Below are 18,066 nucleotides of genomic sequence, written 5' to 3'. Positions count from 1 at the left end.
ATTCAATGTGAAATGTATATTGCTTAGAGTAAATACTGCACTTACTTCTGTCCAGCGACCCCTTCGGTGGGAGTTGCGGCAGCTGACGACCTCTGCGTCCCGCTAATGGTGTGCCCGACGGGCTTGTTTGAACAGAGCCAGCACGAGGATGTGCCCTACAAAACAAGTGTTTAGATAAGGAGCACAGAGTTAAAATCCATTGTGAGTATATTTCCAGACTACTATCTCTAAACTGTTTAAAATGTGAATAATCCTTTGGCATAACCTAAAGGGTCAGTCCACCAAAAAATTGTTGGGTTATTTAGGAGTGAATAATGGAATGATGATTCATCCACTGACTTTTCATATTCTTCAGGGACTCCAGCCTCTACTTCACAATGCCAATGATCTCAGCTTTGCCTCCCTCCACACAATGGCGGCAGGTCCTGGGAACCGCAGAAATTCTTTTAGCTGGGGTCCTTGACGGATATAACAACCACCCAGTGGGTGATTCAACAAGCTGCCACCCATCTAAGATTGAAACAGAATTTTTGGGCAGGCTAACCCTTTAGGCCACCAATTATTTCAATGATGCAGAAGGATCTATCCATGCTCAAACAAACAACTGCTTTACATATGTCGGCTTTAACTCCTATAGCGACACTGGCACAATTAAAACACTGAAAGTGACACAGTAAACAGATAAGAGAGAAGGTTGAAATTGACATGTCGGCAATACCAGATTGATACAATGAGACATTACCATCAGACAGGTTAATATTAAATATTATTGTAAAAAAGCTGTTATGGCACATGATGGAGAAAAAATAAATAAATAATAGATTTGTTAAGATGGTGAATACAGTGGTGACACAGAATAACCATTATAAATCACATGAAGTATATTAACGGAACACTGTGCTCTGCTTTATATATACCTGCATTTAAAAAGGGAATGGAATATATAAATATATCTAGATATGTATTATGTATGTATGTATATGCAATCATTTTAATGTAACTAATTTTATCACTGTGTTTAAATGTTTTAGGCATAGCCTGTAGATATATAAGTAATTACATTCTAATTTAGATGGTAGTTTTTCTTGCATTGCAATCATTCCAATGTTTCTTTATGCATTGCAGGATCTAACATTGAGGTATTGTTTCAAAATCCAAACCCATTTGTTGGGTCATAGCCTGAAAATGGTGATGCTATAAGGTAGGGTTTTTCATAGTGTAAATTAAAGATTTGTAGTAATAATACTGAAATATAGGGCCTCATTTACACACAAAGTGTATTTTGCATTGTAGCTTAGTTAACCTTTTCAGCCCTGGAAGAATTTACCCCCTTCCTGACCAGAGTACTTTTTGCGATTCGGCACTGCGTCGATTTAACTGACTATTGCGCGGTCATGCGACGTGGCTCCCAAACAAAATGAATGTCCTTTTTTTCCCCACAAATAGAGCTTTCTTTTGGTGGTATTTGATCACCCCTGCGGTTTTTATTTTTTGCGCTATAAACAAAAATAGAGCGACAATTTAGAAAAAAATGCATTCTTTTTTACATTTTGCTATAATAAATATCCACCAAAAATATATAAAAAACATGTTTTTTCCTCAGTTTAGGCTGATACATATTCTTCTACATATTTTTGGTAAAAAAAAAATCGCAATAAGCGTATTGATTGGTTTGTGCAAAAGTTATAGCATTTACAAAATAGAGGATAGTTTTATGGCATTTTAATAATTTTTTTAATGATTTTTTTCCTTAGTAATGGCGGTGATCAGCGATTTTTATCATGACTGCGACATTATGGCAGACACATCGGACATTTTTGGGACCATTGTCATTTATACAGCGATCAGTGCTATACAAATGCACTGATTCCTGTGTAAATTACACTGGCAATGAAGGGGTTAACCACTAGGGGCAGTGTATGGGTTAAGTGTGCCCTGGGGAGTGTTTCTAACAGTGGAGGGCGTGGCTACCTGTGACACATCACTGATCTCTGCTCCCGATCACAGGGAGCAGAGATCAGTGACACTGTCACTAGGCAGAATGGGGAGATGCTTGTTTACATTAGCATCTCCCCGTTCTTCCTCCCCATGAGGCGATCGCGGGTATCCCCACGATGATCGAGTCCGCGGGATCCGCGACCCGACTCACTGAGCTTGCCGCACCCGCTGCCTCTTAAAAGGCCACGTACAGGTAGTTATTATAGTTTATAGTTTGCCTGTACGAGCCTTTCTGAAGATGTATATCGGTGTGAGATGGTCAGCAAGCGGTTAAAGTGGTAGTAAACGCTGTACTACCACTAGTACCTACAGGAAAGCTTATAATAAACTGTAGGAACTGTGAATACCTCCTAAACCAGGCATGTCCAAAGGCCGGCCCGCGGGCCAATTGCGGCCCGCGGTTCGGTTTTGAACGGCCCGCCTGGTCTTTCTCAATTTAGTGTGCCACGGGAGCAGGGCTGTCAGATGAGCCCAATCCCCAGCACTGTGAGAAGCTCCGTGAGCTTCAAAAGTGAAAGTAAAGTGCAGAGGAGTGTGCTGTGCTCTCTGCTTCCCCCTACAGTGCAGTACCCGGCTGAATGAGGAAGCTGCAAAGGTACTGTACTATGCTACAAGCTACATTAGTGTTAAAAAGGGCTTTATTCATGTGTGTGTGTGTGTGTGTGCACATGTGTCTGTATGTGTGTGTATGCACATGTGTCTGTATCTGTGTGTGTGCACACATGTGTCTGTATGTGTGTGTGTGTACATGTATCTGTATATGTGTGTGTGTGCACATGTGTCTGTATGTGTGTGCACATATGTCTGTATGTGTGTGCACATGTGTCTGTATGTGTATGTGTGTGTGCACATGTGTCTGTATGTGTGTGTGTGTGCACATGTGTCTGTATGTGTGTGTGTGTGCACATGTGTCTGGATGTATGTGTGTGTACATGTGTCTGGATGTATGTGTGTGTGTGTGCACATGTGTCTGGATGTATGTGTGTGTGTGCACATGTGTCTGTATGTATGTCTGTACGTGTGTGCATTTATGTCTGTATGTATGTGTGTGTGCACATGTGTCTGTATGTATGTCTGTGTGTGTGCATGTATGTGTATGTCTGTATGTATGTGTGTGTGCACATGTATGTCTGTATATCTGTAGGTTTGTGCATGTATGTCTGTATCTGTGTGTGCACATGTGTCTGTATGTATGTGTGTGTGTGCGCATGTGTCTGTATGTATGTCTGTATGTGTCTGTAAGTATGTGTATGTGTATGCATGTGTCTGTATGTATGTCTGTATGTGTGTGTGTGTACGTATGTGTGTGTGTGCACATGTGTATGTATGTCTATATGTGTGTGCATGTATGTCTGTATGTATGTGTATGCATGTGTCTGTATGTGTGTGCGGCGTGCATTTGTCTGCAAGTGTGTGCATGTATCTGTGTGTATGTTACGTTTTATCCGGACCCCCCCCCCATTCTTATACCATCAAAACTGCTTTTGTAGGGCTTGTGTGTGATATTAGCCAGGACTGCTGCTCCTCTGAAAAGCAATCCATGCACAGATCTCTTTTCAGAGGCATTTGAATGGCGGTAAAGAGGCATTATGTTGCCTCCTCACCACCTGTTTTAAGCCCATAAATGCAACATCTGTGTGGCTGCGTACTGTGTGTAGGGCAGCCCATTAATTTCAATGGACTTCCCTACTCACAAATGCAGGGAAAGAAGTTCCCGAGCTTTTTTTTTTTTTAAATTGCACTGCACCAAAAGCACCCTACATTTTCCAATGTGTGGGGTACCATTAAGAATTAACGGTACCCCCTAAAGTGCAGAGCATTCGTCTGTGTGTTGGGAACGAGCGTGACAAAGGCAAGAGAATTCTTGTTGGGCCGTGTATTAGTGCTCGGATGGACACACTTAGACCGAATTTTCAATGGTTCAAAGAATGTCAGGCAAAATGGTCGGCCCTCAGGCATGTTCACTTCATCAAATCTGGCCCTCTTTAAAAAAAGTTTGGACACCCCTGTCCTAAACAGTTTAGGAGATATTCAGAGTGCATGGAGCCAATTACATCACTGGCGCATGCACTGTGAAGATCCGTCTTACAGTGCCAGACCTTTAGAGACCGTGCCGGAACGGCGGCTCCCGCACACATAGTCATCGCGCTTCCGGCCACTCATGTAGCTGGAGTCCGCAAACCCAGAAGAAGGACTGGTGGAAGATGTAATCCGTCTCAGTGGTGACATTGCGGTGCTGGAGAGCTGTGTAATAAGGTAATTCTATCATAATGCGCTAGTATGGGATGCACATTATGACATTACCTTGCAAGGATTTCTTTTTTTAATTGGTTTACAACCGCTTTAATGTATAGCGTACAAAAAAAAAATTTATAACAGGAATGTAAATTTTTTAAAATGTTATTTATATATATTAATGTGCATATTGCTTGCTACTAACACAAATTTCTATTTTTTATATATCTTTTAAATTATGCAAATGCTAAATATTACCCATAAATATTTCACATTTTCCAACTGCAGCCAGTTGACCCGTCTGGATTAATGATTAATCAGTTCACACAGACTGGCAACAAGCATGCAGGCAAAGCGGGGCTTTCTTATCAGAAAGCCTAACAATACATATATATATTTATATTTTTTTGAGATTCAAAGATTTTGGAATATACATTTTTATGTACTTACAGTAGCTAACTTTTCTTAGAGATCAGTGGCTATCTCAAATATGAAATTTGGTTGGTTGCCACTTAGTAATTGGTGTTTATCAGTAGTTCTCAACTCCTGTCCTCAGGATCCACTAGCAGGCCAGATTTTAAATATTCCCTTGGAGAGATGCAGACTAGAATACTGCAATCACTGAGCAGCAAATTATATCACCTGTGATATATTTCAGTTATCTTGCAAACCTGGCCTGTTAGTGGGCCCTGAGGACAGGAATTGAGAACTACTGTACTGGTGTATATGAAGGTTAGCTGAAACCTTGAGTAGGATTTCTTTTTATACTTTATGTGAAAAGAAAAAAAAAACTTTCAAAAGCTGTTTTTTTGAAGTTAGGTCCTACCTACAAAATTTTCATCATTATTATTGTGTGTTAATTAACATGCTTAAAGCCCAATCAAAGCTTCCCCAATTATTACTATAAACAGTCATGCCGCATACACAGTAATAGTTGAGGACTTCTTTTTCTAACTTTATACAGTTATATTTGCTGCAGCAAGGATTCAAATACCTTGTGCTAACAGCATGCTAGGCATTGGAGTGCTGCTCAAAACTGAGCACAACAGCCTGGGTCTTCAGAAATCCTATAGGTCCCCTGTCCAGAGCTCCAATCAATAATATTTCTCACAGAATATGAACACTGTTGATTGGAGCACTGGGATAGGATGGGGGTTGTTGGCAAGCTGGAAACAAGTAAAGATAAGTAAAAAAAAAATGACAAAAAAAAAAAAATGTAAAAAAAGCAGTAATTTTGTAAAATCAGTTCAAAAATACAACTCTCTAGTGTGCTGCTAGCATAAGGTATTTTAACCCATGCTGCAGCAAATGGGGCTATTAAAAATAGAAAAGAATAAACCCTCAATTATAACTGTTTACGCATCCAGACTGCTTAACAGTATTATTTGATGAAATTTCAATTGGGCTTTCATTTCAGGTTTCCATGTTTTAATTTCAAATGCTGTTGACAGCTGCAAGAAAGATTTGTGCGCGATGATGTGCACTGTTTTTATTGAACTATACTTTTGATATACCCAGGATGGAATATGAGGTGCAGAATTGATGAGTTGTATTAAATATCATAAATAGGTTTTAAAAAAGTGCAATAAACATTACAATTGGACTCTAACAATTGTCTAGACTTAACAACAATTATGTTGTGCAAGGGGCAACTTGATTAAATGAAAATTACCTTTGCTTGATTAAATGCAATTAAGTCCTCGTTGTTAAAATATCTAAAGAAAACATCTGAGTAGCTTTAGTTTGAGTTTTTTTTGGTTGGAATTTCTAATAACATGAAGGAGATTGAAGTTGCAAAAGAACATGTATGGTGCATTGGAGGTTTTACATCTGACGTGAGAATGTGTAAGTGTAATATAAATGTGAATGTTTACCGTTACTGACTGCAAGCTGGTCAATACAAATTATATATAATCACAAGCATTAACCAGAATACAATAATTTTCATGATAGCGGTAAATTCATGTTAAGGTTATGGCAGCTTCTTCAACTGTTACATTTTTATTTCAAAATTCTTTGGTGTATTACAACTAAATAAATGCATTTGATAGCATTTGTTAACTGAAAAGTAAAGGTGGCATTAAAAAAAAAAAAAACTTAACATTTTTAGGATTTTGAGAAAATGCCTACAGGTGTTCTCCGTAAAATATCTAGTGATTTATAATAGGTTAATAAGTGCTGAAAATATATCTTCTATCTAATTTAAAAGTAAGAAAAAACATATTGTACAGACTTGAATTCCAAAACCATAAGCTACAGGCATAATTGCAAACAGTCCAGGGGGAAAAGGCATCATCATAAAATAAAGGGTGTGGGGGGTTGTTCTGAGAGGGGCTTAAATAGAACAGGGTGGGGCTATCTTGCCCTAAGAATGGATCCAGTGTGGAGATTTGATAGGTCAAGACGGGGCCTATTTTACCTTAACAACTGATCCTGGGTGGGGCTTGTAAAGGAAAGATCAGGAAGGGGGCCTATTTTGCTCCAATAAATGATCAAGAATGTTGGCAAGTATGCAGCAAGTCCTGTTCTCAATGCTGTACCAAATGCTTTTTATTTATACAAGATACGCCTTTCTGAACTTATTAACTTCTACATGTAGAAGAAAACCTTTATTTTGAACATAATTAACAAATCATATGATGATGTGAAGTTCATTGGTTAAGCAATGTCGGATGAAGACAAACAAAAGTTCTCACTCTGCAAGAGAAGACATGGTTGTTATGGAGTGTGCACTATGAGTTTAAACCAGGCTTCCTGAACAATGAGAAAACCCACAAAACAAATGCAGTTAAATACGGTTAGTAAACAACGTACAATGGCACCCACACCATTATATCCTGCAGAGAATATAAGTAGTGTGTCAGCAGTCGAAAACGTTAGTATTTACGGTTAAAAACGTGATCAGCCAAGAATGACAAAAAGAGATTGGAGAGCTACTGGGAAAATAAAATGGTGGTTCTGTGGGGGGGTGGGGGGAGGGAGTAAGAGAGGATTCAGGTGGAGCCATTGTTCGATTTTTCACCTCGATAAGGCAGGTGAAGGAGGGGCAGATCTTCCCGTCATTAATGAAGGCATCGACCTCATGAGGTTTGAGTCAGGGCGCTCAGTGGATCGGGAGCGGCAGTTGGTCCGCTCAAGTACAGGCCGTTGCTCTGTGGACCTGGATCTTTGATATGGGTGTCTATCTGCCGGTTCGCAATTCCTGAAATGTTAGTCAGAAAGCCACTCAGTTGACCTTTCTTTATTTGTAGGTAGTAGATATGTATATATAGTATAAATCCACTTGACCTAACACTGTTAAATCACTGTTAAAAAGGTAATGCAAAGCACAGAAGCAACATTTCTTTTTGCCCAATACAACAATTCAAACATTTTTTTGTGATTCAGAGAAAATGATTAGGGTGTCTAATGGTTTCAAAACCCCATCTTTATTTTTCATCCTATTGAAGGTCATGATCCCTGATGTCCAAACTTTGACTTCTATTTTCCTGTCCACAAGGCCCAAGCTTTTTACTGAGAGAGATATACTCCCTCCAGCATTTACAAGGTCAATCCTGTGACATGGAATAATTACTCAAAAATGTTGAATCTGCAATTGGTGAAGTTGTCTGATACAAAAAAATGTAGCCAAGTTATTAAAATAGTTTCTCGCTACAGTGAAAAGACGTCAGCAACAAAGATCAACAGGTTAGGAAATGGATAATTTAAGTACTCCTTGACCTGTGATCATTAAACAAACCGACAATACATTCCTTTGTTGCATTGGAGATAACATTATCTTATTGTTTGCCAAGCACACCATGTGCATTTTTCCCTACACTTCTTGAAGCAACATACTCAAAACTCCTCCATCTTTTACAGATTGAAAGCAAGGTGTGCGTTAAAGCAGATCTTGCTCCAATTACTATAGTGCAAAGCTGAGACAATACTGTAAGACTGTACAATGAAAGGAAATTACATTTAACATGTTTTGCCCCAAGGTTAAACCCTTTGATACAACCTAAAGTGGATCTAAACCAAAAACGTGATATATTTTAGTTTACTAATATAAATATTGTATTTGCATTCCTTTTTTTTTTTTCCTTAATTTTCACATGTTGATTTAATCAGTAATGCATTTCCTGTCTTCCTGCACTTCCACTTCCTGTCTTAAGCTGGCCATAGATGGTTCGAATCCCATTCGATCCATGTATGTCCAGGTTAATTGTACACATGCCATCCATTGCATGTTTTTCTACAAAAAAAAAAGCCTGCCTGCTCAATGTTTTTTATACAGCGAAACTTTAGCTCGGCTATAAAAAAATAAACGCACTGGCCAGATTACACGTTACAGGTGGGACTCAGAAAAACAAAGTGTTAAATGCTAGGGTCACCTTTGGAACATGTTACCTGTTCCACTCGTATTTAGGGTGGAACGTATAACATGTTCCAGCTCCTGTCCGCTCTTCCCCCAAATCCCCCTCTCCCTGTGACAGCAGACAGGGGATCTTCTCCCCCACACCAACTGTCAGTTTTCAAAAATAGAGGCTCCACCCACATAGAAACGTCATTCATTCACAGATGCATTATCTGAAGTTCTATAATCATCTTTGCCTAGCTCACTTCACACACAAAACACCTCCCCCTATGTTTTTGCAATTAAGGAAAAGGATTCTCTAGTTCAGGAAAAGGAAACTGGGCAGGGGTGACACCATTTCTTGCAATTTCAGTTCAGTAAAGGCAGTGTGTTTGGCAAGAACTAGAAAACCTGCTAGTGGCACATTGGTCTGTGTACCTGAATAGTGTAGTTCCAGTGTGTCCACAAGCAGGTTTTTCCCAATAATGCTAGCTGGGGCTGATGGAAGGCTATTTAGCCCCACCTTGGGAGTCACACATTACCTCTGTGTCTGTAAATTCTGCATGTTACTCACTGAACCCGCTACTGTACCTGTTCTGACCCCCCAATCCTAACCTGTGTAGTTTTCTGTTACTTTGACCTTGTTTTGCCTGATTCCCCTTCTCTTTGTCTTTAAAATCAATTGTATTTCTTCACTTGGGTTTTCTTTTGGTTTCCTTTGTGAAGCTTCCACATATCCGGTCATGCTAGCACTGCAGAATACCAGCACATGGTATCCTGACAGTGTTGTTAGGTCACAACAGGAAATGACCTGAGTACATTTCTACAGATTAACAGATATTTTTCTGTAATGCAAGGTCATTAAGGATAACACATGGAGCAATGTATTGCTGAGGTTTTTTGTTGCATTTTGTATTGTGCCTTTACATACATTTTATGTACCATTACCAACAGAAGAGGCTGGATCAGCTTATGGGCTGGATCAGCTTATGGGTTGGCTCTCATGTCATTCAGATAAAAGCCACTGACATAAGCTGAATGGCTGCCTAGTGAGTGAGTGACTTGTATAGGGCGCTTTATTGCCACCAGAGTCCATCTGCGGCTTTTGCATGGTCCTTTACCCCGTAAGGTCCTGACACGCTTACAAACACATACAACATTGACATACACATATTAAGGCCAATTTGTTTTTATAGACAAGGTCTAATTAACTTACCAGCATGTCTTTGGAGTGTGGGAGGAAACCAGAGTACCCGGAGGAAACCCACGCAGGCACAGGGAGAACATGCAAACTCCAGGCAGATGGTGTCGTTGTCGGGATTTGAACCAGCGACCCTATTGCTGCTAGGTGAAAGTGCTAACCACTACACCACTGTGCCTATTCAACAAGACTGTAAGGGGACTGGCCTGGGGTGGTAGAGTTACACTTTAATAGCTTTAAACAGTATAAATGCAGAGCTTTTTCCTATGTGAACGTGTTTGTAAAGCATTGCAGAGTCATGCTTTAGGATCAGTTAAAATTGTGTTTATTGCTATAATATATATAGTGATATAAAAAAGCTGATATTTTCAGAGGTCACAGACAGCGATACATTCTCTTTGGATAATAAAATATTTATAACACAAAAAATTGAAATATGTGTAGCTTAAAGTATACCTGTGCTTACCGTCAACTTCATAAACTGTCAGGATAGAAGTGTGCACAACTATAGGTGTCTTTCACATAGTAACCAAACTGTCTGGAAACTCAAAACCCATGGTGATTCTTATACACAAATCTCAACTTTGGCAAGGAAATAAAGAATTGGCACACTCCCTCCAGCAACTCCCTACTTGTCCATCAATATAATGGGCAGTGTGGTTGGCCAACAAGATGCTGCAAGTTGTGGGAAGGCCAGTCTCGCTTATGACTTTTCCTACAAAAGCCAAAATATGCATATCATGGTTTCATGCTCTCAGTGGAAGGAGGAACATGTATGAGAGTGCACCTGGCAGAGACTGCCTTTCATCCTTGGGTTTATGAAGCTGACGGTGAGTACTGTCAAACTCTAAACCTTTTCAAGTTCAGATGTGTTTTTTTGGCTTCCATCTAAGATGTATACAGAAACAAGTGCAAGTCGGACTTGATTTGAGACATCATTGTTGAGGGACAATGGAAAGTAAGGTAATATAGACAATCTCAAAACAGAAACAAAATCTGATAAAGTTAGTTTTAAGTTATCAAGGAACAACTTGCAATAGTTTTCAGACACAATCCTGAGAAACCTGCACCTGGGTCCAGTAATCTGGCAATAAGCAAGGTTAAAGTATAAAGATCAGTCAATGTAAGAAGACAGTGCTTAATGGCAGTATATAAAGGCATAACTTGGGTTCATATTGACCTGTTACATACTGGTTGACACCAATTATTACTGTTACTTACCTTTGATGTGTATAGCATACCAAGTAAATAACATAGCAGAAAACCACAAAATAAAACACACATAAATACAATTTAAAAAACACAAAGATGCCATTCTCAGCTTAAAAAGCCAAGTTATGAAAACTGGAAAAAAGGAAAAGGAGGCTTGTTAGAGAGAAAATAAGCTCAGTGAAAAGAAGCCAGTGAATAAATTATACAGCTGTATTTTCTTTCTTCCAGTTTTCTTAAAACAGCCTTGATGCCCGCTACATTCTAAATTTTACAGTTGACTAAGGAAACTAGCTTAAGATGTAATTTGGTCTGGATTTTAAGAAACAGGCTAATTTTCATAATTTCTGGACGCCATCATATAACTGAGAAAACCTAGTTTACGAATATATAAGCAACTGCGGACTCACTGCCTATGGTAACCAAATTCTTGAACATGAACAGCTCCATTTTGGTCCACTTTTCATAGGTCAAGGTCAGATACAAGAGTAATGTCTGCACAGATCATCACAAACTAAATTACAAACTAAAGTGTAATCACAATCTTCACCAATATGGAAAAACAGTATCTAAGCATTATGCCAACAATAGAGAAAACTGGCTAGGGAACAGCAACATACAAACAAGTGCAAAGGCAATGAAGGCATTTCTCACAGATATGGTAACCACATCATCATCATGAAGACCTAAAGGCCTATTAAAAAAAACATTGTTAAATGAGAATTTCCATTTTTTTCCCCATAAGACAAAGGGGGGAATTTTCCAAAATGTAAAGACTTCTTCTGGAGCAGCTGTACATAGTAACCAAACAAGTTCCAGTTTGTTCAGTCAAAGCAGAACTAAAGTCCACAATGCTTGCATCTCCTGGAACGTCCCTTAGCAGCGCTGACATCTTCTACCCAACTTCCTCTGGGTGCTGGGCTGCAGCTATCTCAATTCTGCAATAACGAGCCTGCCTGCTCACAGTTTTTGAAACTGAGACTTTAGTTCAATTTAAAGTGGGAATAAACTCTATAGGTAAACCTATAATAAAGCTTGCCTATAGGTACTGTAAATATCACCTAAACGTGCACCGTTTAGGAGATATTTACTTTAGATGCGCCGGGTGAGGTCACTGGCGCATGAGCTCTGAAGGAACATCATACCTGTGCCATTCCTTTAGAGCCATGCCATAAACAGCAACTCTTATGCGTGAAGGAGTGACGTCATCGCCGGATCAGCCAATCAGATAGCTAAAGCCTGCGAACCTGCACACAAGACTGGGTGAAGATGGAAGCTCCTTCAGTGGTGACAGCGTGCCGCTGGAGGGCTTCATTTTCAGGTAATTCTGCGAGGCATACTAGCACATTATGACGAGAGCCCTGATTTTTACTTTTTTTGGATGTAGTTTACTACCACTTTAAGCATTGAAAGGGAAAGATGACTGGTTGTTGCATAAAGCTGCTCCAGATTCTGACTGCTTTAGTCTTAGTAAATCCCTTTTTACTGTATTAAGTGTATTATGCAAATGTAGGTGCACATAGTAGCAGAGTATGCATTTTAAGTGGTTGCAGGCACTGTGGTTTAAAAACATGCAGGGCTGACATTTATTCGTAATGGCACACCCACGCATCAAAAATCCAGCGTGTTTGGGAACACGGGAAAATAACATTATGCAAAAGTACTATGTGATTTCCCGGCCACTGCATTTTCAAAATGGTGCAAGAACCTTTTTCCTGCATGAAACACAGGCACAGTAGCCTATGCAAATAAATGGGCTGCTGTGCTTGCAACACACACCCTCACAATGATGTGAACCATGCCAAACGTAGTGCTTCTGCTGTGAAATTTGAGGATTAACTGCTCTACAGTATCCACAGCTGCAGAGGTCAGTGAGGACTTGTTTTAAAGCAGGTACAGTATGTCCGTACACAGGTGCACTACCAAAGGCAAAAGTAGAGGATGGTGTAATATATCAGTATATTTAAAATTTACAGTAATTAGGCAACATCTTCCTAGACATTAGCAAAGCTACACGTAGCTCTGTGCATCACATATTACACTGCAGAGGCTGTCATGAATTTAGGTTATGATTAATGTGCTTGATCATTGGACTGGTTTAATCAGGGCTGACCACACACTTCTCTCACAAAAGAGACAATGTTAAGGTACACAAAGACATGGGAACAAAAATGGGAAAATACACTAGAAAAGTTCCATCTTGAAAAATGATTTAACATGATAAAAAAAAAAATAACAACAACTTCCTCATTAGACGACATCCTTTCCCAACCCAGAGAAGAACTAGTCTCAGGTAGGATTGGTGGTGTTGAGAGCAGGAGATCAGAATACACATACTGGACACAGTATGTAATCACGCAAGTTCATTTAGGGCTCCTTCACACGGACGTGTCCATGTACGGAGCCCGCTCTGCTCAGCGGGGGATTGCTCCTCTGGGTGTTGGGCTATCTCAATTCTGCAATAAAGAGCCTGAGAGAGAGAGTGCGCACTATGGACAGACAGATAATGGTTTCTAATCAGACTAAAGAAATCAGTACTGATGTCTTAAACTTTAAGATGGTATTAAACTACAATGTCCAGCAAAAAAATGTTTGAAAAGATAGTACTTAATAACTGGTCCATTTTGAAACAGGATAAGGTATTAGGCCCTCTATTTCCGCAGCGACCATCATTCATATACAAAAAAGCTCCTTCTATAGGGGACCGCGTGGCCCCAGGAGTCATTGACCCGCCGGTTCAATCGGAAAGCTGGTTATTTTCTTTGCTTTCTGGATTTTATGCCTGCGGGCGGTGTACCGCCTGTAAATATCCAAAGTGTAACATTAAGAAGCGTAAAGAATTCCAGGCTTCAGCGACAAATAAAAAATACACGATTCAAATTACTTGTGCGACTATTGGTGTCATTTACATGCTCAAATGTGAGTGTGGCCTGCAATATATTGGTAGGACCTCTAGACCTCTTCATGTCAAATTAGGGGAGCATGTAAACAACATCAAGAAAGGACTAAAAACTCACAATGTATCCAGGCATTTCAAATTGGTTCATAACCAGAACCCTAGGGGTTTGAAATTCTGGGGCATTGAAAGAGTCACAAAGCATTGGAGAGGAGGCAACTTCATACTTCAAATCAGCCGCAAGGAATTTCATTGGATACATGAGACAAAAGTTTTAGTACCAGCAGGCTTGAATGTTTATTTTGACGTAAATCTATTTTTTTTCTGACCGTTAAGTTTATAATTTATGCACACATGTCAATATGTGTATTTGTGTTGTTTATGAGGATCAATGAGGATGCGAGTTGATGTGCAATTATAATGAATGATCATTCTCTTTTTATTATCACAATTAGTCATATGAGAGATTTGTTATCTTTCTAATTACTGTGTGCCTTTATTATGTCCGTTTAAAGACGTGAGTTATAGTGCAATTTTTGTCCTCACCTTAGGTTTTGATAACCATTTGAGAGGTACAATATTCCTTTTTTCAGTCTTGATGGACTCCGTAATATACACTAGTTGTACCCTGACAGATATACTTGCCACTGACTTTTTGTTTTTGTTTTTATCTAATATAAAGGGAAGCAATCAGCGCACACTATAATCCTAATATACACACAAGCGAATTGCAAGCTGAACACCTTAAGGCAAATCACAAATCCTTAAAAATAGATAAAACAAAACAGAAAAAGTGCAGCACAATACATAAATAAATAAAATTCATTCAATAAATAAAATTTCATAAACTATTAAGGTGCCAAAAGACATTATAAACAGACACCCCTTATAAGCCAAGTAAAACTTGTCACACAATGAGTACAGTCCATAAAGTTCATAAGCTGATAAGAGACTGAATAGTGCTGTAAATAGACACCCGGTACACATCACAATATGTGTTATAACATCTCTGTGATAAGCAATGTTCCAAAACCATCGATCTGTATAGTCGACACTGAGATTGCTTCCTCCTTTTTTTCTGTATGGCTGAGTTTTGGAACGCTGCTTAACCTGGATTGGAACATCGCCTTCACCTATGAGTGGAAATAAGCTCTTTTGACCATTTGTTCATTCAGTGATTCCACGGACTTGGTAAGAGTACCCTATCTGCATGGTGGAGGAATGATCACAGAGATGTTATAACACATATTGTGATGTGCACCGGGTGTCTATTTACAGCACTATTCAGCCTCTTATCAGCTTATGAACTTTATGGACTGTACTCATTGTGTGACACGTTTTACTTGGCTTATAAGGGGTGTCTGTTTATAATGTCTTTTGGCACCTTAATAGTTTATGAAATTTTATTTATTGAATGAATTTTATTTATTTATGTATTGTGCTGCACTTTTTCTGTTTGTTTTTATCTGACTCTTCAGACTTTTCGATGGACGAGGTCCGATGGAACGAATCTGCCGGACAATTCGATCGTGTGTGGGCTTCATCGGACCTTTGCTGTCTAAAAATCAGACGGACTACTTTAGATTTAAAACATGTTTCAAATCTTTCCGATGGACTCAAGTCCGGTCGAAAAATCCATTCGTCTGTATGCTAGTCCGGCGGACGAAAGCCGACGCCAGGGCAGCTATTGGCTACTGGCTATGAACGTCCTTATTCTAGTCCGGTCGTACGTCATCACGTTAAAATGCCTCAGACTTTGGTGTGCTTGTGTGTGGCCAAGTCCGTTCCTTCAGAAAGTCTGTTGGAACTCCGCCGAAAGTCCGTCGGGAAGACTGTCCGACCTAGTCCATCGAAAACTGCGGTCGTGTGTACGCGGCATAAGTGTTAGGTCACTTCCTGGTTGTTCCTGGGAGTCAGCAGGTTTACCATGGTGATTTATCATGTCCAATACCCCTAACGGCCTTAGGTGTCAGTCCACGATATATAAAGCGTGTGTCTCATGTCATTTTGTCACTGCTGATGAAGTCCCGTGCCCTGGGACGCAACACATACGGAACCACGTAACTAGCGTGACGTCACCCGCGTCTTGTCGTTGATCCTCGTGGATTGTTTTACTAACTGCCAGGTCACCTTACACTGAGGAACAGTGCTATATTTGTAAGTGAAACTTTTTATTCTAAATAAATTCCTTTACCAAACAGAGAGCACTATATTCTGCTGCTTCTATTCCATGTACGAGTGAACCGAAGCCTATGGTCAAAGCACAAGGGATCTTGCAACCATAAGTATGCACTCCTCTCCAGCCTTCAGGATATCCAGCGACCCAGCTGTTATACCCTTGTGAGGGAACTGCCTGTGTCACCTGTCTGGTTTACTCACAGGGGTCTATTCATTTAGGTGAGCTACTAGGAATATCGCTGATGGAGGTTGTCACACGATCAACTTGTATCTCATCCATAGAAGCACTTATTTGGACAATTGGTGGTGTTTGTTGTTCATCTTGAATGTGAACATTATGGACTCTTTCATCATTTAATATTTTAATATGTTATTTTATGTTTTTGCGCTGCACCGCTTTTCTACTTCCACCACTGTAACCCCTTGCACATCTGCCCCACCACTGTAACCCCCTGCACATCTGCTGCACCACTGTAACCCCCTTCTCATCTGGCCCAACACTGACCCCCCCCCGTAACCCCCTGCTCATCTGCCCCATCACTGTACCCCCTGCTTTTCTGTCCCACCGCTAAACCCTTTTCTCATCCCTCCCACCACTGTACCTCCTGCACATCAACTCCACCACTGTACCCCCTTGCTCTTCTGTCCCACCACTGTAACAACCCTGCTCATCTGCCCAATCAATTTACCCCTTTTCTCATCTTCCCCACCACTGTTCCTCTCTGCACATCTGCTCCACTGCTGTACCCCCATGCTCTTCTGTTTCACAGCTGAACATCTTCTTATCTGTCCTAACATTGAACTTATCTGCTCATCTGCCCCACCACTGTAACCCCCTTTCTCATCTGCCCCACCACTGTGCCTCCTGCACATCTGTCCCACCTCTGTTCCCCCCTGTTCTTCTTCCCCACCACTGTAACCCCCTGCTCATGTGTTCCACCGACGTACCTCCTTTCTTCTGTGCACCCCTCTGCACATTTGCCCTACCTCTGTACCCCCCCACTCCTCTGCCCCACCGCTGTAACCCCCTGCTCATCTCTCCCACCAATGTAACTCCTTTCTCCTCTGCCCAACCACTGTACCCTCTGTACATCTGCCCCACCTCTGTACCCCCCTGCTCTCCTGCCCAACCACCATAACCCCCTGCTCATCTGTCCCACCAATGCACCTCCTTTCAGATCTGCCCCACCACTGTAACCCTCCCTTGCTCTTCTGTCTCACCGCTAAACCCCTTTCTTATCTGCCCCAACACTGAACTCCCCCTCCTCATCTTTCCCACCTCTGTAACCCCCTTCTCATCTGGCCCAACACTGAACCCCCCCCCCCCTCTGTAACCCCCTGCTCATCTGCCCCATCAATGTACCCCCCGGCTTTTCTGTCCCACCGCTGAACCCACTTCTCATCCCTGCCACCACTGTATCATCAGCACATCTGCCCCACCACTGTACCCCCTTGCTCTTCTGTCCCACCACTGTAAACCCCCCCTTTATCTGCCCCACCACTGTATCTCCCTTAACATCTGCTCCGCCGCTGTATCACCATGCTCTTCTGCACCATGCTCTCACTACTGAATCACCTTCTCATCTGTCCTAACACTGAACCCATCTGCCCCACCACTGTAACCTGCTTTCTCATCTGCCCCAACAATATGCCTCCTGCATATTGGTCTCACCTCTGTACCCCCCTGCTCTTCTGACCCACCTCTGTAACTCCCTGCTCATCTACCCCACCAATACACCTCCTTTCACATCTGCCCCACTGCTCTACCCCCCTGCTTTTCTGTCCCATCACTGAACCCCCTTCTCATCTGCCCTAACACTGAACCCCTTCTCATCTGCCCCAACACTGCATCCCCCTGCTCATCTGCCTCATCACTTTAGCCCCCTGCCCTTCTGTCCCACTGCTGAACCCCCTTATCTCTTCCACCACCTCATTGCACATCTGCCCCACCACTGTACCCTCCTGCTCTTCTGTCCCACCTCTGCACACCTCCTGCTCATTTTCCCCACCGCT

General features: G+C 41.1%; 1 protein-coding gene across 9 annotated transcripts in view; it reads right to left on the bottom strand.

The window, feature by feature from the left end:
• Positions 1 to 18,066, bottom strand: part of RIMS2 (regulating synaptic membrane exocytosis 2) — a 982,185-nt gene that overhangs the window by 238,573 nt on the left and 725,546 nt on the right. For 7 of the 9 annotated variants that reach the window (XM_077493146.1, XM_077493153.1, XM_077493147.1 and 4 more), the window contains 2 exons: positions 7,256 to 7,435; positions 46 to 155 (listed from right to left, as the gene is read on the bottom strand). In XM_077493146.1, coding sequence (XP_077349272.1) covers positions 46 to 155; positions 7,256 to 7,435 — 290 coding nt within the window. Of the gene's footprint in view, positions 1 to 41; positions 156 to 7,255; positions 7,436 to 18,066 lie in introns of all 9 variants that reach the window. The other 2 variants (XM_077493148.1, XM_077493156.1) reach the window with 2 other exon arrangements.

This window comes from Lithobates pipiens, unplaced genomic scaffold, assembly GCF_037356315.1.
Source record: "Lithobates pipiens isolate NorthernLeopardFrog02 unplaced genomic scaffold, aLitPip1_a1.2 Scaffold_19, whole genome shotgun sequence".
Taxonomy (NCBI): domain Eukaryota; kingdom Metazoa; phylum Chordata; class Amphibia; order Anura; family Ranidae; genus Lithobates; species Lithobates pipiens.
This window is presented reverse-complemented; position numbering and strand designations above follow the sequence as displayed.